The sequence below is a fragment of the Sciurus vulgaris genome (genome assembly GCF_902686455.1).
Source record: "Sciurus vulgaris genome assembly, chromosome: 6".
NCBI classification, from domain to species: domain Eukaryota; kingdom Metazoa; phylum Chordata; class Mammalia; order Rodentia; family Sciuridae; genus Sciurus; species Sciurus vulgaris.
In genome coordinates, this window is record NC_136466.1 from 117,684,296 (window position 1) to 117,706,724 (window position 22,429).

Consider the following 22,429-nt stretch of genomic DNA (forward strand, 5'->3'; position numbering starts at 1 on the left):
GAAAGCACCTTTACTTACTTAGGCAACATTTTTAACTGGTTTTCTCTAAGTTCTAATATCTGAAGTTTAGTTAATCTGCAAAACAAAGAACAAGTCAAGTATCTACAACAAAAAATTTAATAATAATACCATATCTGAAGAGTTTAAAACTACCCACATTAACTGCATAATTACTATGTGTGGAATAACATAAAATATTATAGGGAATAAAAAAATACTATTCGGAATGGGGGAAAAGGCTTTTAGATATCCTCAAAGGGACACAGTGATTTCCCTAAGTAAATAATCCTAGAGCATATTCCATGCCTTCCACTAAAAATATCCACAAAACTGTTTATTTAAGAACAATAATGCAACTCTAGAGTATAGCTCTGAGAAGAGATAAATAAGGGATCCATAAGGACATGAAGGAGGAGAAATCTGCTGACAATTCAAGCAATATCCAATTCACTAAAAAATGGGGAAAATTAGCAGATTAAAAGATGCAAATGCCAGATACAGAAGAGGAATCTAAAAAGTATACTGTTTTAGACAAAAGATAACCACAAAATTAATGTTTAGTTTGCTAACACTTTCTCCAGTAATTAATTTAAATGCAATAACTTGATACCTACTATTTAATTCATCTGTTTTAAGAAAATTACTCAGGGACTTGGGGGATGGTGCAGAGAGATATAAGTAAACACATACTGGTAAACCAGAAACAGTTTTCTCAAAAATTTTGATTCAAAGGAAATAGCAAAAGTTTTTATGTTAATAAATACCAAGAATATAGCATTCAGTATCACGAATATACACATACTATCCCTATGAAAACTTTGTTTTTTACCACCTTAAAAACCATTTTTTTTTTAATTTTAAACTCTCACTGAAAATAAATTTGAAGTGAAATAACAAGATTCAAAGAAACTATAAAAATGACAAGTCTGGTACTCAAGACATTAAAACAAGAAGATTGCCTATTCTAGATCAGCCTTGACAACTTACTGAGACTCTGTCTGAAAATAAAAAATAAAAAGGGGAAGGGGTCTAATCCTCAGTACTGAAAAAAAAAATCAATACTTGGAAATAATTATAAAAGAAGAGCCTATGAAACTATAACATGCTATTACTAAAGTACCTTATAGTTTTGTAAACAACGAAAGCTAACAATAAATGTTTTTTAAAAGAAACTATAATTTACCTGCCAAAATTAGCTGGCAAAAATTCAAGGAAAGCATCATTCAGATATAACTGGGTTAAGTTTAACAGCTGAGAAAATCCATCAGGGAGCCTATATAAAATATATCAGAATTTAAATTAATTTCATATATACAATTTCAGCCTGCACAAGAATCTGTCTAATAAAGCTGTTTTCTCAACAGAAAATATCACCTCTTTACTATTATTAGTGACCCTCAAATTAAGATTAGACTTTTGTAATACTATGTCCACTTCAATGTTTGTAACTTCATCTCTTTGGTAAGAGAAAGTGAGGTAATATTTGTCTCTGTAACATAAAATCTGCACCAAGTTAACCAAGAATGAGCCATAACACAAAGAAATATAGACATAACCATGAAAACAGCAGGTACCCTTCAAATTCACCTTATCTAACATCAAGTCAAAGCACTAAAGGTGTTTCAAAACCTAGGCAGAGACAATTTGAGCAGAACAATTCTTTATTGTGAGAAAGCTGCCTTGTACACTGTAGGATGTTTAAGTGTGACCCCTGGACTCTACCAACTAGATGCCAATAGTGAGCATGTGTGTGCACACCCCAACCCCCACAGTGAAAATCAAAAATGTCTCCAAAAATTGCCAAATGTTCCCTGGGGTAAAAACAGACTCCAGTGGAAACCACTGGTTTAGATTATTTTGATTGTCAACTTTTAGCCCCTAAATAATTAAGGCTTAGAATTCCATGAGCAAATAAAAAATAATATAAAAAGCTGAGTGTTTTAAGGCCATGTAAGAATCTACATGTATTACTTGCTATTTCTTCTTGCTTATGAAACAGGATACAGATGTAGAACTTGATGCCAGAGTATTATTTTCATATGAAGAGTATATATGTCCTTCTTTATGTGTTTGCCATGGATTTTAACAAGTATAAAATCCTTATGCATTAAGACACAGCAGACTTTGACTTATCTTATTTTTCTGTTACCTCACATGCCAAGTGAAGTAACTGTGTTCAGAAAACCTTTCCAAGAAATACAGTAAGATAGTACATGAAAGCTGGTTTCAACTTTCAGCTTAGCTATATATACTAAGCTATGATTCAGTCCATTTCTACCTTCACTATTCCATTTTTGTAAAACTTACCAACTTTGGAGTTAGGAAAACTTTGTTTACAGTCATTACCATCATAAAAGTACATTTATAACCTCTGGTATACATCACAACCAATCACACAGATTTTGTTTCGTTTGTTATTTTGCCTTCTTGACCTTTAGTTTCTTTTATTATTTTCACAAGTTTGAGTGTGTCACACATCTGATTCCAAAGAAGGCACTGTATAAAAAGTGAGGAAACCTGGCAGATTCTAATCTCATTTCTGATCTGTGAGATCTGAATTAAAAATACTTGTATTATCTTTTTGATCTCAAATTTATAACAAATTTACATCCATAATATTAAATATAGAAAGACTGTTTAAAAGTTTCATTTTTATTCTAAAACTTTACCTTTGTATAGCTTTAAGAGTGACATAAATTTTGCATTAAAATATATAAAGTAATATTCCACTAGTGCTTCAAAGTTGTTGTTTTTTTTTTTTTTAAAAACCACATAATTCAACTGAGAATAACTTACTTAGAAATTGGGTTTACACTGGCCTCCACAACAGTCAAAACTTTACAATTTTTTATATTTTCTGGAAACTCTTGTATTCCTAAAAGACAAATAATAATCAAATTAAAACAATGTACTACAAAGACCAAAACAATAATAATTAACATATACCTTGCAGATTCTGGGAATAACTTGCCAACTAAGCAGGAACTTGACAAACTGACACCACCAATGAGAACCAAATAGAACTACCTCCACAATTTCTCTTTTCTAGTTCATCTTTCCTTCCTTGGCCTCTATATAACTGCTAATTACTTAAATTGATTTTCCTTCCTTTCCTTCTCTTTGCACTACTGAAAATTAGTACCTTCTCTATGTGATAAGGACACAAAATGCACAACATTTAACATTCTTTCTGTTTTTCTCACATAAAGGATAGCTTTTTAAACACTAGGATCCAGACTGAACTGGCCCCTCGTATACATAAACAAAGCTGAAAACAAAACTGCAGATGGGAGTTGAAAAATCTCTCACATATGCCCACAGATATGCCTGAAGGCAATACTGTCCACATATAACAATAACACATTTCTCTTTCCTGCATCTATCTTCTTTTTCTCTTTTTAACATTCCTCTCTTTTCTTAAGTCTTTTTCCTTCACATAATCCATTAGCACACTCAATATAAGTGCTTAAGGAACATAATGATTTCTGAGCACTATGATGTGTATTTTAAGAGATCTACTCAACATTTCATCTTTACAGTAGGCTTCTACTTACAATTTTTTTGGGGGAAGTCGGGGGTAGTACTACAGATTGAACTCAGGGCCTCATGCATGCTAGGAAGACACTCTGCCACTGAGCTACATCCCTAACCCTTGGAGTATCCTTCAGACCAAATGTTTTATAAGTCAGAGGTAAGTAAGTTTTTAAAAATTCCCACTCTGTTATAGACCAATACATTTGCAAAATATGATATAAGTATTATGATGCCAAATTTTGGTAAAAGATTCTAGGCACCTACTCATTTCCTAAAGTTATCACAGCAAAAATACAGTAACAAATAACTGGTAAACTAGCACTAGTCCACAGAAAACTTTAAACAGCACTCACTGTTCTAATCTTTACCAGAGAAATGCTAATTAATAACTTTTTTAAAATTTCAAATATAAATTTTGTATTGCCTGTTAATTAAAAAAGATTCATTCCTCCATGAACATAATATGATTATCCAACAGGGTTGTCACCCTTTTAAGTTTAGGACTATTTCAACTTTATCATCACTAGATAATTCTAAGCAAGCTTACCATAATGCCATGTATAGAGTTTCAGGTGATGAAAAATGAATGATGCAAAATCACCAGCTAACAAACCACAGTAATAACTGCTTCAATCAAAACTCATCAATAGGCTGGGTGTTTAGCTCAGTGACAGTGTGTATGCTTAGCATGTGGTGCAAGGTCCTGGGTTTAATCGCCAACAGTACCAAAAACAAACCAGAGGAGGGGCTGGGGATACAGCTCAGTTGGTACAGTGTTTGCTTACTTTGCATGCACAAAGCCCTGGCTTCAATCTCCAGCACCACACACACAAAAAAAAATAAAAATAATTAAATAAATAAATAAAATAAAACAGAACAAAACCCCTCACCAATGGATGCCAAAATTAGTGTGAAAAAATAAATAAATAAATAGGACACTATTGTGGTCTCAAAGATTCTTTCTACAAGATACTTATCAATTGTACTCTTTTTTTTTTTTTTTTTCCCCTTGTGGTGCTGGGGATTGAACCCAGGGTCTTGTGCTTGCAAGGCAAGCACTTTACCAACTGAGATATATCCCCAGCCCTTATCAATTATAAAAGGAAAAATTGATTGAATCTGACAGGTACCACCTTAACATTTTTCAAAGTCAGCATCACCAGTTAACATCAATTATCACATGGCAACTTGTCTGAAATGCCCTGAGAAACAATGTATACTTGCCAAAAACATAAAACCTACATTTAAACATAACCAAGCATCAAACAAATCCAAATTAAGAGAACTTCTATTTTAAAAATGGCTAGTAATCTTCAAAAGAAACACAGAAGGTGTTAGAAACCACTCAAGAGGAGAGAAGGCCTAAGAGACCTGACAACTAAATACAGTTATGTGAAATGAACAAGCACTGATAAGAACGTGGAAAAATTGGGAACTACAAACACTGTGATAGGAACAGAAAATGGCTGTGGAAAATGGTTTTTAGGCTCCTAAAAATTTTAAACATAGAATTACCCTATGACCCAGGAATTCTACTCCTGTGCACCGAAGAAAATTAAAAACATGTTCCAACAAAAACTTGTACATGAATGCTGATAGAATTATTTGCAATAGCCAAAAATAGAAATAATCCAATGTCCATCAACAAATGAATGGATAAAGAGAATGAATAAATGAAATGTGGTATATCTTATGAAATATCAATACATGGTACGACATAAATGCATCTTGAAAATACTATGTGAGGAGAAAGCAGTCATACAAAATAAGGTCATGTAGTATACATGATTCAATTCATATGAAATATTCACAATAAACAAATCCTTATAGACATAAAGCAAATAAATGGTTACAAGGTACTGAGAGAAACTGGAATGGGGAGTGACTGGTTAGTGGGTCCAGGAATTCCTTCTAAGATGACAACAACACTCTAGAACTATACAGCGGTGATGATGAAACAAAAGTGCACCAAAATGCATAAATTTGAAAATGCTAAAATGGTGAATGTTCCCACAATAATATAAAAAAAATTAACCAGATGCAATGGTTAACATATTAATTTTTTATTTGAATTCAATGAACAATTATGATTTTACATATAAAATACAAGTTTTTAAGGAGAAAGTCACAGTCTCAAAATTAGAACAATTATGTTGTTTTTCTTTGTGTTTGGACAAACAAAACATATATATAATTTGAAATAGTATTAAAAAACCAAGAATTTCAATCTCTCAAAAACAGTAAGTTGTAAATGTAGTGGTCCCTTTTATCTTACTTATCTCTGTATTTCCAACATCTAAGAACCTGTCAGAATAAGTACAGGTTGAGCATCACTTACCCTAAAAATCCTTTGGATTTCAGCCTCCCGCCCCCCAGATTTTGGAATATTTGCATGGAAAGTGAACCAGTATATATATGAAATTCATTTGTGCTTCACATGTACCTTTTATCTATAGCCTGAAGGTAATTTCAGATAATATTTTTTAAAATTTCGTATGCTTTTACTGCAATCCATCACATTAAGTCAGGAGTGGAATTTTCCACTCATGGTATTATGTTGGAACTCATTAAAAAAAAAAAAGACAGATTTTGGAACACTTCAAATACAAATTTCAGAGTAGGGATGCTCAACCTGTAATATTATAATCACTAAAAATGTATTTATTAGTTTAGTATTTTGTAATGAAAATTAATGTTTCTATCATCTTCATATACAAATGAATACTGTATATTTTTCATATTTTAAAGTACTTTATTCCATAACACATAGTTTACAAAAAGTAATCAACCAATGCCGATGAAATTAACTAACTATAAATCACCACTAGCTTTTAGGTAGAGTAACAGTTTTCCCCTAAATCAGAAGCTTTAAAATATTTATGCAAATTGCGAGCTTTGACTTCAATTTCTACCATGTTCGCTGCTTGATTCTAAATCTGTATCTCTAATTTGCTCACCTTCTTAATTCCACATAGTACTTTTAAATGCCCATTAGATTTTGTTTAGGTACCTCAAACTGAAAGATACTTTCAGTATACTTTCCTCTATTACTCAGCAACTATGTATCAAAGGCACACAAAGTATCAGACACTATGCTAAGAACTATAAATATGATGACCAGGTCCCCTTTATGAAAAATTAAAATACAGAAAGGAAAACATTTTCTTTCTCCCACAGTAGTATTTTTTTCTCATTGTCTTTTGTACCTTTCTCCTGTTCTTCAGATCTCTTAATGTTGGGGTACAACCAGGGCTCATTCTTTGGGCTTTTCTTTCCACATTCATGCCCCTGTTTCCAATTATTAGATTTCCTCAGGTTCAAAGAATTGCCTTCTGCTTTACCTACAAACTTACAATTCACTCTTTCTGGGCTTTTAGACTCAATTAAAAAGAAAGGCCTTGGTTACCCTCTCCAGAATTCCTACACCAGAAAGAGATCTGCAATAAGAACACAAAAATGTATTTAACAGGTCTCTTCAACCCCGGGGTAGATGTTTGTAGGCATGTATGTACTTAAAAAATGATAAACACTGCACTGAATTAAAGAGCCAGAAATAAAGTAAGCAAGTGAAATTTGTCAGCAAAACCTGACTTTCTCATTCTAAGTTCAAGTTACTATGAAGAGAATAGTGAGGGTTTGCATTACATCTCAATCCATTAGCATGTTGTTTAGGTTGGCTAGGAAAATGTGTGCTACTACCGTTAAGGAGAAAATGTACTACTTCCTACTTAGAGTGTATGTCAATACATGTAGGAAGACAAGTGGATATAAGCTTACTGTAATGATTTAAAAAATAGTTAAAGGTCAAAAAGAGAGAGAGAGAGATCTGGTTTCTTGATCTTACAATTCCTGTCTTTTTATTCAGTGTGTTCACGAGAATTAACAACTACATAGTCTTAACTTTTATCTCCTTTCACCACCAACTTTCTCTTATCGATGACTTTGGCAGAATGTTTTAATCATCATACCTATTAGCCTTCTCTATAACATAGGTCATTTGGACCCAACAAAATAAAATTTTTCTAACAACCTGGCAATTGTGACAATATTACAGATGGAGTAATAGAGACTTAGATTAATTTCCTGATATTAAAATAGGAACAATAAACAGAAGCAAAAAACAGAGCACATATTTTTTTTATTCCTAAGTGTTTTAATCATTAAACCATACTACCTGTCCAATTGAAAAACCCAGGAAGAACTATATAAAAGATCAGAAACCATGGCAATCTAAATGCTTAAATTCAAATGGAAATGTTTTAAAATACATAGTTTGCTGAAAATATTATTAACAAAGTATGCCACAATGTTTTCTGGATCCTTCCAAAAAGGGCATAATAGCTAATGAATCTCAAAACTGTACCTGATATATTAAGATATATTTGAATATTACAGACTAAAACTGATATAAACACCTAAAAGCAGAAAACACCAGAAATTAGATATAAGGTTATATATCTAATTCAATATTTAATATGATCAAATGTTATAATAGAGAAAAAAATGGATGGTATCTTAATTTTCTTACTCTCATCCATCCACAGCAACAGCAGTCATGTGAATACTAAAAAATTTTAATAACTTCAAACTATGAAGAACACTATGTTCACTTAACATAATTAACCTTTCATTTAAGCAATTTATTATCTAACAGAAAATTCCAACTAACAGCCAGGCACACACCTGTAATCCTATACACTCCACAGGCTGAGGCAGGAGGATTGCAAGTTCTGGGCCAGGCTCAGCAAATTAGCAAGAAGACCCTATCTCAAAATAAAATAAAAAGGGCTAGAAATGCATATCAGTAGTAGAGGGCTTGCCAACTGTAAGGTAGACCCTGGTTCAACTCCCAGTACTGGAAAAAAACAAAAATCCAACTAAAAAATTCAGATTTCTTACACCCCATCATATTAACCTAAAATACATACTATATTCTTGTTTTCAGTAAAGTATGCTTACAAAGGCATACATGCTAGGGTTAAATATTACAGGTTGATTAAATTAGTTCTCTAAAAGTAAAATGAGTTCTTTTTTAAAAAAAATATATTTTAGTCATAGATGAACCCAATATCTTTACTTATTTTTATGTGGTGCTAAGGATTGAACCCAGTGCCTCACATGCACAAAGCAAGCACTCTACCAATAAGCTACAGCCCAGCCCCCAAATGAGTTAATTGTTGTCTCTCTTCAACTATCTCTGTTCACTAACAATGAAGTGCAGTTTTATTTAGGCATCAAAGATGAAAAGAAGAAAAATTACAAAGAACAAGAAAAGGCAAGGTATTATAAGCAATCATATAAAAAGAATAAATCCATTTAATTTTTAGTCAAAACAAATTACAAGATTTTATTGGCGGCAAACACTAATGTCATTCTTTAGGCACAATACCTAAGTATTTATTCTGAGTCTTTTGGTCATATAAAAAGTATTTCAAACTACTCAAAAACATTAATGGGCTGAACGAATCATTTAAAGTAAGCTTTCAGTACTAGCAGCAAGGAATGCTGAAACTAGGAAGTTAAAAGAGATACACTGCGACCTAATAAAAGTCATCATAACTGAAAAACATGGAATTCCTTACAAAGTTGTATGGAAGTCTAGGATATTAATTTATGGTGCTGCAAGGCCAGGGTTTAGCCATAATTCCACTATTCTTGTTTAGTATAATAAACCTGGAATTACTGAGTTTTTAGTTAGTATATGTACAAGCATTTTTATTATTGAGCCAAGAAATATTTCCATATTATTAAGAGTGGTAACAAAGTGTACTAGGTATGTACACTTCCAGATGCATACAATTTAATATCCTGATTATCTTGAGTCTCTTTTCCTATACTTTAACATCTCTATTTGAAAACATGGAAAAGATTAAAAAATAACCCCTTGTGATAGAAGAGTAGACTTGATGGCTTCTAAAGTCATGATAATTCTTAAATTATCTAATGCTTCAGCTTGAATTATCTACTAACATATGCAGAGACATGATTTTAATACTTGTGGGTGTTCACACTACCCATATGAAGTTTCAAACAGCAACATTTATTTAACCTAAATAAAATTATGAGCGGGAAATATTTTACACACACACACACACACACACACACACACACACACACACACACACACACACACCCCAACTGGCCTGAGTTCTTAAAAAGCGGCGATGTCATGAAAAAGATGGACAAATTTTCCGGATTTTAAAGACCAAAAGGATGCAACAACTAAATGCTACATGTGATCTCTAACTTGAAAGGGAGAAAAATGAGGCAAAAGAGCTAAAAAGGGCAACAAGAAAAACATGATACCAAATTTCTGGAGAGTGAAAATGATACTGACTATGTGAAAGGATTTCCTTGTTCTTGGGAGATGCATACATCTATGGATGAAGTCTGTGGTACCTCCAATTTCAATAGATTTAGTAAAAAAGAAATTTTACAGAAGCAACAACGTGTATCTTTTTCTTGAACACATTTTAAAAATACACACCAAAAAAAGAGAAATAAAGCAACTGTGGCACAATGCAAACAATTGATAAACTCGTGGGCATTTTTCCAATTTTTATAAAGGTATTTTACTTTAATATAATTTTTTAAAATAGAGTAAAAAAGACAAGTACATCACTATGAATGAATCAAATATAAATAAAGTTATAAATTAAAAACACAAATTTTCCATATTCAACAGAAAAATTCTAGCCTCAGATGACTCAATAACAAAAGCTAGGGCTGGGGAGATGGCTCAGCTGGTAGAGTGCTTGCCTCGCAAGCACAAGGCCCTGAGTTCGATCCCCAGTACTGCAAAAAATTTAAAAAAATAACAAAAGCTGAAATAAAATATTATCTTTAAAGCTAAAATCTATTGGCTACTGAGAACTGAAAACCTGTTGGGTAAGAACCACTATAAACTTCACCTAAACCTATGATTAATCATAAACCCTCAAAATGGATTTATTTCTTAAAATAGATGTGCTGATAAGATCATTTTTCTATAAAACATACAATTTAATTGCTTCTTATGAACTAGGATTTAGCAAATGAATGCATGTAATACTTTTTTTTTTACTGTGTGTGTGTGTGTGTGTGTGTGTGTGTGTGTGTATAGACAGATTTGCCAAAGTTAACCGTTAATTGTAAAACTAGAATGACTATGATTATTTTAATCAGTACTAAAATGACTTGTAAATAAGTCCTGAAATTCATTAGAAATGATACAGGAAGGATTATTTTCAGATTACTACATATTTGCTGTACTACTGTACTAACCTGATGGAACTTGTTTATAAAGATTTTCACCAAATGTTTGAATTATTTGAATATCTTAGCATTTAGTGTTTACTGAAAGTCAGTAGCATTTAAAATCTATCTGTATATGATTCTTTCATTTTTAATTATAAAAGAAATACATGTTCGTTTTTTAAATTTTTCAAAAGCTAACTTCTATTTTCCATATATTTGTCAATGTATTATCAAATGAAACAAGACTGTTTGCTCTTAGTAGTAATTTCAACATTTGCAAATCTATAAATGTGATATATAGTACCTTAACAGAATGAAGGAAAAAATTTTTCAATAGATGCAGAAATAAACAATTGATAAAATTCAACATCCTTTCATGATAAAAACTCTCAATGAATTAGGTACAGAAAGAATATTATGTCAACAAAATAAAGGCCATATAGGTTAAACTCACAGTTAACATATATTCAATCGTGAAAGCTGAAAGCTTTTCTTTTAAGATAAGCAAGAAGGTAAGGCTGCACACTGTTGCCATTTCTATTCAACATATTATAGTCATGCGCCTCAAAATGTTGGACAACAATGGACTGCAAACACAACAGTGATTCTGTAAGATTACAAGCACTCCTTCCTAATTATTAAAAAATAAAGTCTTGTATTGATATTCAGGCAGTAGCCTCAAGACGTCTCATGTTTACTACATCTCTTAATCACATCAAGAGACCACATCAAGTCATTGACCTGTATTATTTAAGTCTGTGTTAAGTATGCTCTATGATGTTCACACAATGACAAAATCACCTAATGACATATTTCTTAGCACACAACCCTGTGATCAAGCAATACACGACTACACTAAAAGTTCCACTCGGGGCAATTAGGCAAGAGAAGAAAATAAAAATCATCTAAATTGAAATGGGAAAAGTTTAACTGTCCTTTTTTGAAGATGACATACATGATCTTATACATAGAAAAACCTAACGACTCCACAATAAAACTGTTAGAACTAACAAATCCAGTAAAGTTGCAGGACACAAAAATCTTTGGTAATTCTACATATTAACAATAATCTATCCAAAGGAAAAAAATTGTTAACAATCCACTTATAATAGCTACTGTTACAATTTGGATCTTTAATGTCCCCTGAAAAGGTCATGTGTTAAGCAATGCAGGAATGCTGGGAGAAGAAATGATTCAATTATGACAACTGTAACCTCCTCATTGGATTAATTCATTTTATAAATTAATAGTCTGAACAAACTACTGAGTGATAACTGGGGGGGGGGGGGGACAGCTAGAGGATGTAGGTCACCACAGTGTGCTGCTGGGGATTATATACTTTCCCTGGCTCCTAGTACAGTCTTTTGCTCACAAGAATGTGTGTTCATACGCTTTGCGCATGCTCACACACTCCCTCTCCCCCGCCTCCCCAGCTTTTGTAAGCATCTTTACTCCACCATGCCCTTATGCCATGATGTTCTGCCTCACCTAGAGTCCAAAGTAATGAAGCTGGCCAACCACAGACTGAACCCCTGAAACTGTGAGCCCTCAATAAGCTTGTCTCCTCTTTTTTTGGTCACAGTAAAATTAAACTAACACAGGTACCATAAAACAAAACAAAACAAAACAAAACATAAAAACCCTTAGGAATAAATTTCATCAAAGAGATGAAAGACCCATACACTGAAATCACAAATACACTAATAAAACTATAAAACACAATGAAAGAAATTAAGGAAGAACAAACAAATGTAGAAGACACCCCATGTTCATAGATTGGAAGAATCAACATTCTTGACCTTGAATCAAGAAAGTCCACACTATCCAAACTGTTCTACGATTCAATGCAATCTCTAATTAAAATTCTAATAACATTTTTCACAAAAGACCGAGTAGCTAATGCAATGTTGAATAAAAAGAACAAGGCTTCAAAAATCACACTCCCTAACTAAAAAATACACCACAAAACTGCAGTAATTAAAGCAATGTAGTACTAACACAAGAACAGACACAGACCAACAGAACAAAACAGAATTCAGAAATAAATTCATGACTTTATGGTCAACTCGGTTTTTACAAAGGTGCCAAAACACACAATGGGGAAAGGCCATTCTCTTCCAAAGTGTTGGGAGAAGTGGACATCCCCATGTAGAAGAAAGAAATTAGGCCCTTATTTTACAAAATATGTAAAACTCAATTCAAAACAGATTAGTGGCTTAAATATAAAACCTCTAACTACAGAATTATGAAAAGACAACATAAGGGGAAAGCTTCATGTGCTCTGGAGTTTGGCAATGTTCTGGACATTTTTTTTTTTTTTTCTTAAATAAGGGGTTAATATCCAAAATATGTAAAGAATTCAAACAAATCAATGGCAAGCAAACAACTTGATTTTAAAATGGTGAAGGACCTAAATAGGTATTTCTTAAAAGAAGACACACAATTGGCCAACAGGAAAATGAAAAAATGTTCAACATTATTAATTATCAAAAAATGCAAATTAAATCCCCAGTGACATATACATGTCACATGTTACACATGTTAGGATGCCTATTATCAAAAAGAGAACAGAGGGCTAGAAGTATAGCTCAGTGGTAGAGCACTCACCTAGCCCTTGCTCAATCTCCATTAATGGAAAGAAAACACAAAAGTGTTGATGAGGATTCAGAAAAATGGGAACCCCTACATACTGTTGGTGGGAACATAATTTAATATAGCCATTACAGAAAACAGCACAGAGTCTCCTCAAAATGAATTTTTAAAAATATATACCCAGTACTAACTATGGTAGTACTGGATGTATATCCGAAGAAAATTAAATTAGCATGTCCAAGAAGTATTTGAGGGTTGGAGGGCAGGGCGCAGCCCATTATAGTAGCTCTTGCATTATATGTATGGAGGAGTGGAGAGAGAGAAACATCTGCAGAACATCTTGTGTTCTATACCTAAGATACAGAATTGACCTAAGTGTCCAATGACAGAAAAGTGAAGAAAGAAAATGTGGCATATATACACAATGAAGTACTATTCAAACTTGAAAAAGAAGGAAATCCTGTTATTTGTGACAACATGGATAAACCTAAAGGACATTTCATTAATAAGTTAAGAAAACAAAACTACATGATCTCATTTTCATATGTAATCTTAAAAAGACAAACTTACAGAGGTAGAGAGTAATATGGTAGTTATCAGGGACTGGAGGTGGGGTGCCGGCTGTGGAGTATTAGGATATATAGATAAAAAGGCACAAACTTTAAATTAGACGGGAAAAACAAGTTGAAGAGGTCTATTACAGAACATGATTACTACAGTTAACAACTTAAAAATAACTTACACACATTTTCCTCTTGCTTTATCATAGTTTTTATACTTATAAAACAAAGTCCAAGCCAAGACTATAACATTAAATTTTACTGATTGATATAGAACAGGTTGTAAAATCCTTACAATGGAAAAAGAATTTTTATATTTTATTTGTGAAAACAACAGAAATCTTCATAAAAGATATTCCCAAGTACAAAAATTTAGGGGAAAAAGACCTTACCATTTTTGCTGACATCTAGTTCCCTGAGATTAATAAGATTTGCAATGGATGCTGGTAACGTTGTTAAATCATTGTCTGGCAAACTCAGTTTGTGTAGAGACTGACAGTTAAAAAGTTGCTAGTGAAAAAAGAGAGAAAATGATTTTGATTATCTTTTAAATTTCCTTAAATATTTTATATATTACCTTTTACAAATAAATATTATTATTAATTACATTTAAGTGGAGTGAGTAATACCCATACTATTATCAGAAAAGATCTTTCATTGTTCTGTTTAAGCTATTCTGGACTACATCTGTACCACTTAGAATGATTCACATCTTAAAAAAAAAAAATGATTGATTTACATCCTCATATTTCTACCCTAAGTGAAAAGTTAAACATACTTTAGAGTAAGGTTATATACTCTACTGAAAGAGTCAAAAAAAAAGGGGGTAGAGGGGGTTGTTACATTTAATAATATATATAGCTTGTCTTTCAAGTAGGCTTATTCCAAAATGAAAGCTGTATTTAATATATTATTCAAAAAATATAATATTATTAGCAACCAGATAGATAAAGGAATCAGGGAAGTACTACAGCAAGCCCCTTTCTTTTCAACACAACACCCAGATTGACACCCTACAGCTAGTGATTAGGGAAGCTTGACTCATCTTGGTCTTCACACTTGCTGAAAAACAACATAAAAGGAAGAATACTAAATTACTAGGCACAATTCTACAACTTAGGATTCTAATTCTTAAACACACAACCGAAAATCCTTAATATTTTACCCACAACCTTTAGATTTCTCTTTAAAATTACCTGGGATACCAAACAGTTTCTAAATGTTATTACTACTACTCACCAGGAAAGAAAGGCTTTTGCACACTTACATTCAGTAGGTTTGTACACATACCAAAATCTAATGCAAATACTTCAAGAAACAAGTGCTATATGCAACATACTTTATTTCTAATATATTATATTTAGGGATGCCAGATTACTACAGGATGCCCAAATAAATTTGTATTTTAAATAATCAATGAATAATTTTTAGTACATCCCATTGCACAGAACATACTTACACTAAAAAAAAGTATTTCTTCTTCATCTGAAAATTCTTCAAGTGTCCTACCATTTTATTCTCTAATTGTCACAGTCTAAATTATATAGTTCATTTTTCACAATGCTGGCCATGTGTACTAAACTCTTTTATAAGCCACCAATGAGCCTCTGGTCCACAGTTTCAAAAAACACTGTTATTTGGATAGCTAAAGATTTTAAAAAAGCTATGTTGTTGTTTTTAATAAAACAAGGAGCCTGAGCACAGAATAGCAAAAGAAAAAAATACATTAAAAAAGTCTAGCGAACAAACAAGGTGATAATTTAATAGTGTTTCATGACAATAAATTTCTCCTTCCACTTACTGCTAGATTTCAAAATAAGTCCTCCAAAACCTTTCCAAACAAACTTCAAATAAAGAAACAGAATACTATCTCTAAAAAGCTGCTTTAACAATAAACTCAGGAAGCAGGAACTAAAATGACAATTATCCCCAAATGCATATCAATGTTTTATGAAAACTAGAAAAAGGCAGCATTAATTTCAGTTCTTTGTCTAGTTAAATCTATAGGGTCTACAAGTTGTACAGTCTCATTATCTACCTTAGCAGTTATAATATGCTAGAAGTAAATACAAATATTTTATATTCTCAAAACTTTATATTGGTGCATTATAGTTACACATAATGGTGTTATTTGTTGATACATATTCATACATATACATGATAACATAAATTTGCCCAATATCATTCCCCAGTATTTTCCTTTTGCTTCTCCCAGTCTACTCTATTGAATCATATTCATTCTGCCTATCCATGAACACGGGAGGTCTTTCCAACTTCTTGCATCTTCTTCAGTTTCTTTCTTCAATGTTACATGGTTTTTCTTGGAGAGGTCTTCTGTTTCCTTGGTTAGATTTATTACTAGGTAGTTTTGTTTGTTTGTTTTTTGAGGCTATCATGAATGGGACTGTTTTCCTGATTTCTTTCTCAACAGATTCATTTTTTATATTTAAGCAAGTTATTGATTTTTATATGTTGATTTTTTAATTTGCTGAATTTATTACCTCTAGCAGTCTTTTGATGGAGCTTTTTGGTGAAGCAGTCTTTCAGTGAATCTTGTAAGTATTAGGAGCACATCATCTGCAAACAGTGATAATTTTTTACTTCTTCCTTTTCTATAACTTTTATTTCCTTCTCTTGATTAATTGTTCTACCTAGAATTTCTAGTACTATTTTAAATAAGAGTGATGAGAGTAGACATCCTTGTCTTGTTCCAGATTTTAAAGGGAATGCTTTAGTTTTCCCCCATTCACTACAATTTTGGCTTTGGGTTTTTCATATATACCCTTTATGATGGTGAGATAGGTTTCAACTATCTCTAATTTCTTCAGTGTTTTTATCATGAATGGGTGTTGAAATCTGTTGAAGGCTTTCTCTGTATCTACTGAGATGACAAATTGATTTTTGTCCTTAATTCTATTTATGAGATGAAATACATTTGCATATTAAACCATCCTTGCATTCCCTGGATAAAACCAACTTGGTCAGAATGTACAATCTTCTTAAAATGTTGCTGAATATGACTTGCTAATATTTTATTAAGGATTTTTGCATTTAAGTGCATCAGGTGTGTTAGTTTGTAGTTTTTTTTCCTTGATATGTCCTTATCTGGTTTTGGCATGACTGTGATACTGGCTTCACACAATGAATTTGGAAGCCAAATTCTTTCTATTTCATGGAATAATTTGACAAACACTGGCATTAGTTCTTTAAAGGTGTGAAATAACTCAGCTGAGCATTCATCTGCTCCTGGGCTTTTCTTAGGTAAAAGGCTTTTTATTACTACTTCCATCTGACTTCCAGTTATTGGTTCATTTAAGTTTTCTAAGTCTTTCTTGACTCAATTTTGGCAGGTCATAAGTATCTAGGAATATATCCATTTCTTCTAGTTTAGGTTTTCCAATTTATAGTATATAAGTTTTCAAAATAGTCCTTAATGATCCTGTGGATTTTGGTGATATCTATGATGATTTCTTCTTTTTCATCTCTGATTTTTTCATTTTGGTTTTTTCTTTATTTTGGTTAGTTTAACTAAGGGCTTATCAATCATTTCTTTTCAAAGAATCAACTGTTTTATTGATCCTTTGTATTTTTTTATTTTCAATTTCATTGATTTCTACTGGTTTTAGAATTGATTGTTCTTCTTTTTCAAGGTCTTGAGAGATATATCATTAGGTCGTTCTGGAAGGATATTTCTGATTTTCTTACATAGACATCAGAAACTTTCTTCTTAGAACTGTCTTCATAGTGTCTCAGAGGTTCTGATATGTTGTATCACCATTCTCATTTGACTAAGAATTTTTTATTTTCTCCCAATTTCTTCCATCACCCCTTCATCATTCTAAAGTGTACTGTTCAATCTCCATGTGTTTATAAAGTTTCTGCAGGTTTTTTTGGTTTTGACTTCTAATTTTATCCCATTATGATCCAATAAGATTCAAAAAGTTGTTTCGTGGCCTAAAATGTGGTCTTTTTAGTAAAAGGTTCCATGAACTGCTGAGAAGAAAGTGTATTTGGCTGTTGTGGGATGAAATATTCTATAGATACCTGTCAAGTCCATTTGGTTTATATTTTTCAGTTCCAAAGAGTCTTTATTCAGTTTATGTCCAGATGACCTATCTATTGGTGAAAGAGATGTGTTAAAATCACCCAGTTGAAATCATACTTGGGTCTACCTGAGGCTTTAATTCAAGTAGTATTTTTTTTTTTTAATGTAATTAGGTGCACCAACATTTGAGGCACAGATATTTACTACCATTATATTTTCTTGGTAGACTATAACATAACCTTCTTTGTCTCTCCTGATTGATTTTGGCATTAACATTACTTTATCAGGTATCAGAGAAACTACTACTCCTGCTTACTTCCCATCTCCATTCACATAGTGAGTCAATTTCCACTGTTTCCCCTTCAGCCTGTGGCTGTCTTTGCCTGTAAGTCAATTCTTTCGCAAACAACATATAGTTGGGTCTTGTTTTTTAATTCATTCTGCTAGCCTATATCTTTTAATTGGAGAGTTCAGACCATTTACATTCAATGTTATTACAGAGATTTTAATTAATTTCTGCCATTTTGATTTATTTCTAATGTTTAGTTTGGTCCAGTTTCTCATTTGCTTAGCTAGCCCTCAAAGGAAATTGGCTTATTTGTCAGCCTGGGGCTTATTTTTTATTTCCTTTGTGTGGAGTATTTCTTTAAGTTCTGCAGTGCTAGCTTAGTACTCATGAATTTTTTGTTAGTTTCTGCATATCTCAGAAGGTTATTTCTTCAATTCTAAGGATAGCTTTGCTGGATATAGCAATCTTATTGATAGCTATTTTCTTTCAGGGCTTAACACATCATTCCAAGCCCTGCTGGCTTTTAGAGTTTGTGCTGAAAAAACAGAAGTAATTCCAAATGACTTGCCTCTAAATGTAAACTGATATTTTTCTCTTAGGCTTTTAAAATTTTATCCTCATTCTGTATGTTAATTATAATGTGTCATGGAGAGGTTCTTTTTTGATCTTGCCTATTTGGGGTTCTGAATGCCTTCTGCATCTGTATGTCCACCTCATTCGCAAGGCTTAGAAAATTTTCTGACACCGTGAAAGATTATCCACTCTATTAGCCTGCATCTCAAAATCATCCTCAATTTCAATGATTCATAAATTTGGTCTTTTAAATGTTGTCCCAGAGTTTCTGTATATTCTGATCATGGTTACTTATTTTCTTTCCTTTAATACTATCTAAATGATTAAGAATGGCCACTCTGTCTTTGAACTCTGAGATTTGGTCTTTGGCAAGGTCTACTCTATTACAAACTTTCAACTGAACATTTTATTTGATTTGTTGGGTCTTTCACTTCCAAGATTTTTGTTTCTTTTTTAATATCTCCATCTCTTTATTGAATTTCTCATATCTTATACTGACTTCCTTAATTCATTGTTTTTTTTGTTTTCTTTAAATTCATTGATCATTTTTATCATTCTTTTGAACTTATCTGATATTTCATTCATTTCATTATCTTTGGGTTAAGTTGCTGATAAATTATGAACTTTAGGAGATGTCAGTTTACCTTGTTTTTTTCCTATTTCTTATACTCCTGTGTTGGATTTTATGCATCTTATGAGATGGATTTCTCTTCCACTCTTATGTGTTAACCTTCTGAGGATAAGGCCTTCTCTTACCAAAGTGTTCTAGAGTGATCTAGACTGAGACTCCTCACAGGTGTGATATTTACAATCTTCATGTTAACTGCTTTTGCTGTGGAAGCAGATGTCTGTGAGTAGGAGCTGAGGGTCTACCCCATTTGTTCCTACTTTGGGTCTGGTTATTAGTTTAGGTTTTTACCTCTTCTATTCTTTAAATATAGTTGAAGGCTGAGTGTTGTTAACTTGTGTGTGGAGCAAGATACACTGTCTTTTGACTGAGTTTAGTTCAGCAGTCAAGTATCTATCTATGTTGTGAACTTGTAGTGTTCCAGAAGTAGTCCAGCTCTTTATATCCTGAGCCAAAGAGCAACTGGAAATGTAGCCTTCCTCTAATCTGCCATCTTGACATTAAGCATTTCCTGGTTTTCAAAGCGCCCAGTGTACTCCCTATAGATTTTCCAGTATCTCCAGCTGAGCAAACTGGGCCTCTTGAGCATATTAAAGGGAGTCAAAAAGATGGATTCCAAGAATAGTTCAATGCAAATTTTTGTTATCTGCACAAGTATTCAAGCAATTAATCTGAAGTTTAAAAATCTATTTCGAGGGGCTTGGGTTGTGGCTCAGTGGTAGAGCGCTTGCCTAACATGTGTGAGGCACTAGGTTTGATTCTCAGCATCACAAACAAATAAGTGAATAAAATAAAGGTCTATCAACATCTAAAAAAAATTTTTAAAGTTACATTGTTAAAAAAATCTATTTTGAAAAAATATAATTGCGTTGCATGATTTAGGGCAAATTATAAAATGGAAATACATATATAGGCAGAATTATGGCAACATAAGGAATATCGAATTTGTAAGGCAAAGCAATCTTCACAGATAATTCTTGAAAGATTGTATTATCATACCTTTGGAAGCTCTTCAATCTGATTAGCATCTAAATAGAGCTCCTCCAAAGTTTTTTCAAAAGTAAAAATCTCTTTGGGAACTTGTTCCAAACTGCAATGAGAATAATCCAAAGTAGTGACAGTCTCTTCTTCCCCTCGTAAACAGCGACATGGTACCAACCGCACAAACAAACTTCGTTTTGTAGTCATTTTTAGATACTGTAATATTCAAATAGAAATAAATTTGATTAAAACATACATAACTAACAAGTTTTCTAATTCACATATTACAATTCTTGTCATAGATAACAATCCCCCTACTACATACCAATGGAGCCTATTTAACATTGCTTTAGTATACAAATTTATATCTATTGGATTTCAAATTAGACAAAAGTACTTCAATACTTCATCCAACAATCCATACAGCAACAATTTATATGTTTCTACAAAAACTACTTTATGAGTGCTTCTTAGTTCTTTAAAAGAAACAATCTAATACAACAAAGATTTTTCTTTAATTACTGACTTTAAGAATTCTGTTTCACATCCAGGAAAGAAAATTTTAGACCAATATCCTTGATGAATATAGATGCAAAGGTCCTTAACAAAATATTGGCAAACCGTATCCAAAAACATGATTAAGAAAATCATGCACCATGATCAAGTGGGGTTCATCCCTGGAATGCAAGGATGGTTTAACATCCATAAATCAATAAACATAATCCATCATGTCAAGACTTAAGGATAAGTATCATATGGTTATATCAATTGACACAGAAAAAGCATTCGACAAAATACAACACCCCTTCATGCTCAAAACACTAGAAAAAATAGGGATAGTAGGAACATACCTGAACATTGCAAAGACTATTTATGCTAAGCCCATGGCCAACATCATTCTTAATGGAGAAAAACTGAAACCATTCCCTTTAAAAACAGGAACAAGACAGGGATGTCTTCTTTCACCACTTCTATTCAACATTGTCCTCGAAACTCTAGCCAGAGCAATTAGGCAGACTAAAGAAATTAAAGGGATACGAATAGGAAAAGAGGAACTTAAGCTGTCACTATTTGCTGATGACATGATTCTGTATTTAGAGAATCCAAAAAACTCCTCCAGAAAACTTCTAGACCTCATCAATGAATTCAGCAAAATAGCAGGCTATAAAATCAACATGCATAAATCTAAAGCATTTTTATACGCAAGCGACGAAACAGCTGAAAGGGAAATGAGGAAAACAACTCCATTTGCAATAGCCTCAAAAAAAATAAAATACTTGGGAATCAATCTAACCAAAGAGGTAAAAGATCTCTACAATGAAAACTTCAAAACATTGAAGAAAGAAATTGAGGAAGACCTTAGAAGATGGAAAGATCTCCCATGTTCTTGCATAGGCAGAATTAATATTGTCAAAATGGCCATTCTACCAAAAGTGCTATACAGATTCAATGCAATTCCAATTAAAATCCCAATGATGTACCTTACAGAAATAGAGCAAGCAATCATGAAATTCATCTGGAAGAATAAGAAACCCAGAATAGCTAAAGCAATCCTTAGCAGGAAGAATGAAACAAATGAAACAGGGATATCGCAATACCAGAACTTCAACTATACTACAAAGCAATAGTAACAAAAATGGCATGGTATTGGCACCAAAATAGACAGGAAGATCAGTGGTACATAATAGAGGACACCCAAATAAATACAATTTTCTCATACTAGACAAAGGTGCCAAAAATATGCAATGGAGAAAAGATAGCCTCTTCAGCAAATGGTGCTGGGAAAACTGGAAATCCATATGCAACAGAATGAAACTAAACCCCTATCTCTCACCCTGCACAAAAATCAACTCACAATGGATCAAGGACCTTGAAATCAGACCAGAGACCCTGCATCTTATAGAAGAAAAAGTAGGTCCAAATCTTCAACTTATTGGCTTAGGATCAGAGTTGCTTAACAGGACTCCCATAGCACAAGAAATAAAAGCAAG

General features: G+C 32.6%; 1 protein-coding gene and 1 pseudogene across 10 annotated transcripts in view; one reads left to right on the plus strand and one right to left on the minus strand.

Annotated features, from left to right (window-relative positions):
* Positions 1-22,429, plus strand: part of LOC306664130 (high mobility group protein B1-like) — a 642,241-nt pseudogene that overhangs the window by 227,498 nt on the left and 392,314 nt on the right. The window lies entirely within an intron of this gene.
* The window catches only part of ERBIN (erbb2 interacting protein), a 135,143-nt gene that overhangs the window by 61,319 nt on the left and 51,395 nt on the right, over positions 1-22,429 (minus strand). For all 9 annotated transcript variants that reach the window (XM_079144831.1, XM_079144832.1, XM_079144835.1 and 6 more), the window contains 5 exons: positions 20,457-20,654; positions 14,315-14,432; positions 2,797-2,875; positions 1,184-1,273; positions 19-75 (listed from right to left, as the gene is read on the minus strand). In XM_079144831.1, the coding sequence (XP_079000957.1) occupies positions 19-75; positions 1,184-1,273; positions 2,797-2,875; positions 14,315-14,432; positions 20,457-20,645 (533 nt within the window). In that variant the 5' untranslated portion in view covers positions 20,646-20,654. The remainder of the gene's footprint in view (positions 1-18; positions 76-1,183; positions 1,274-2,796; positions 2,876-14,314; positions 14,433-20,456; positions 20,655-22,429) is intronic.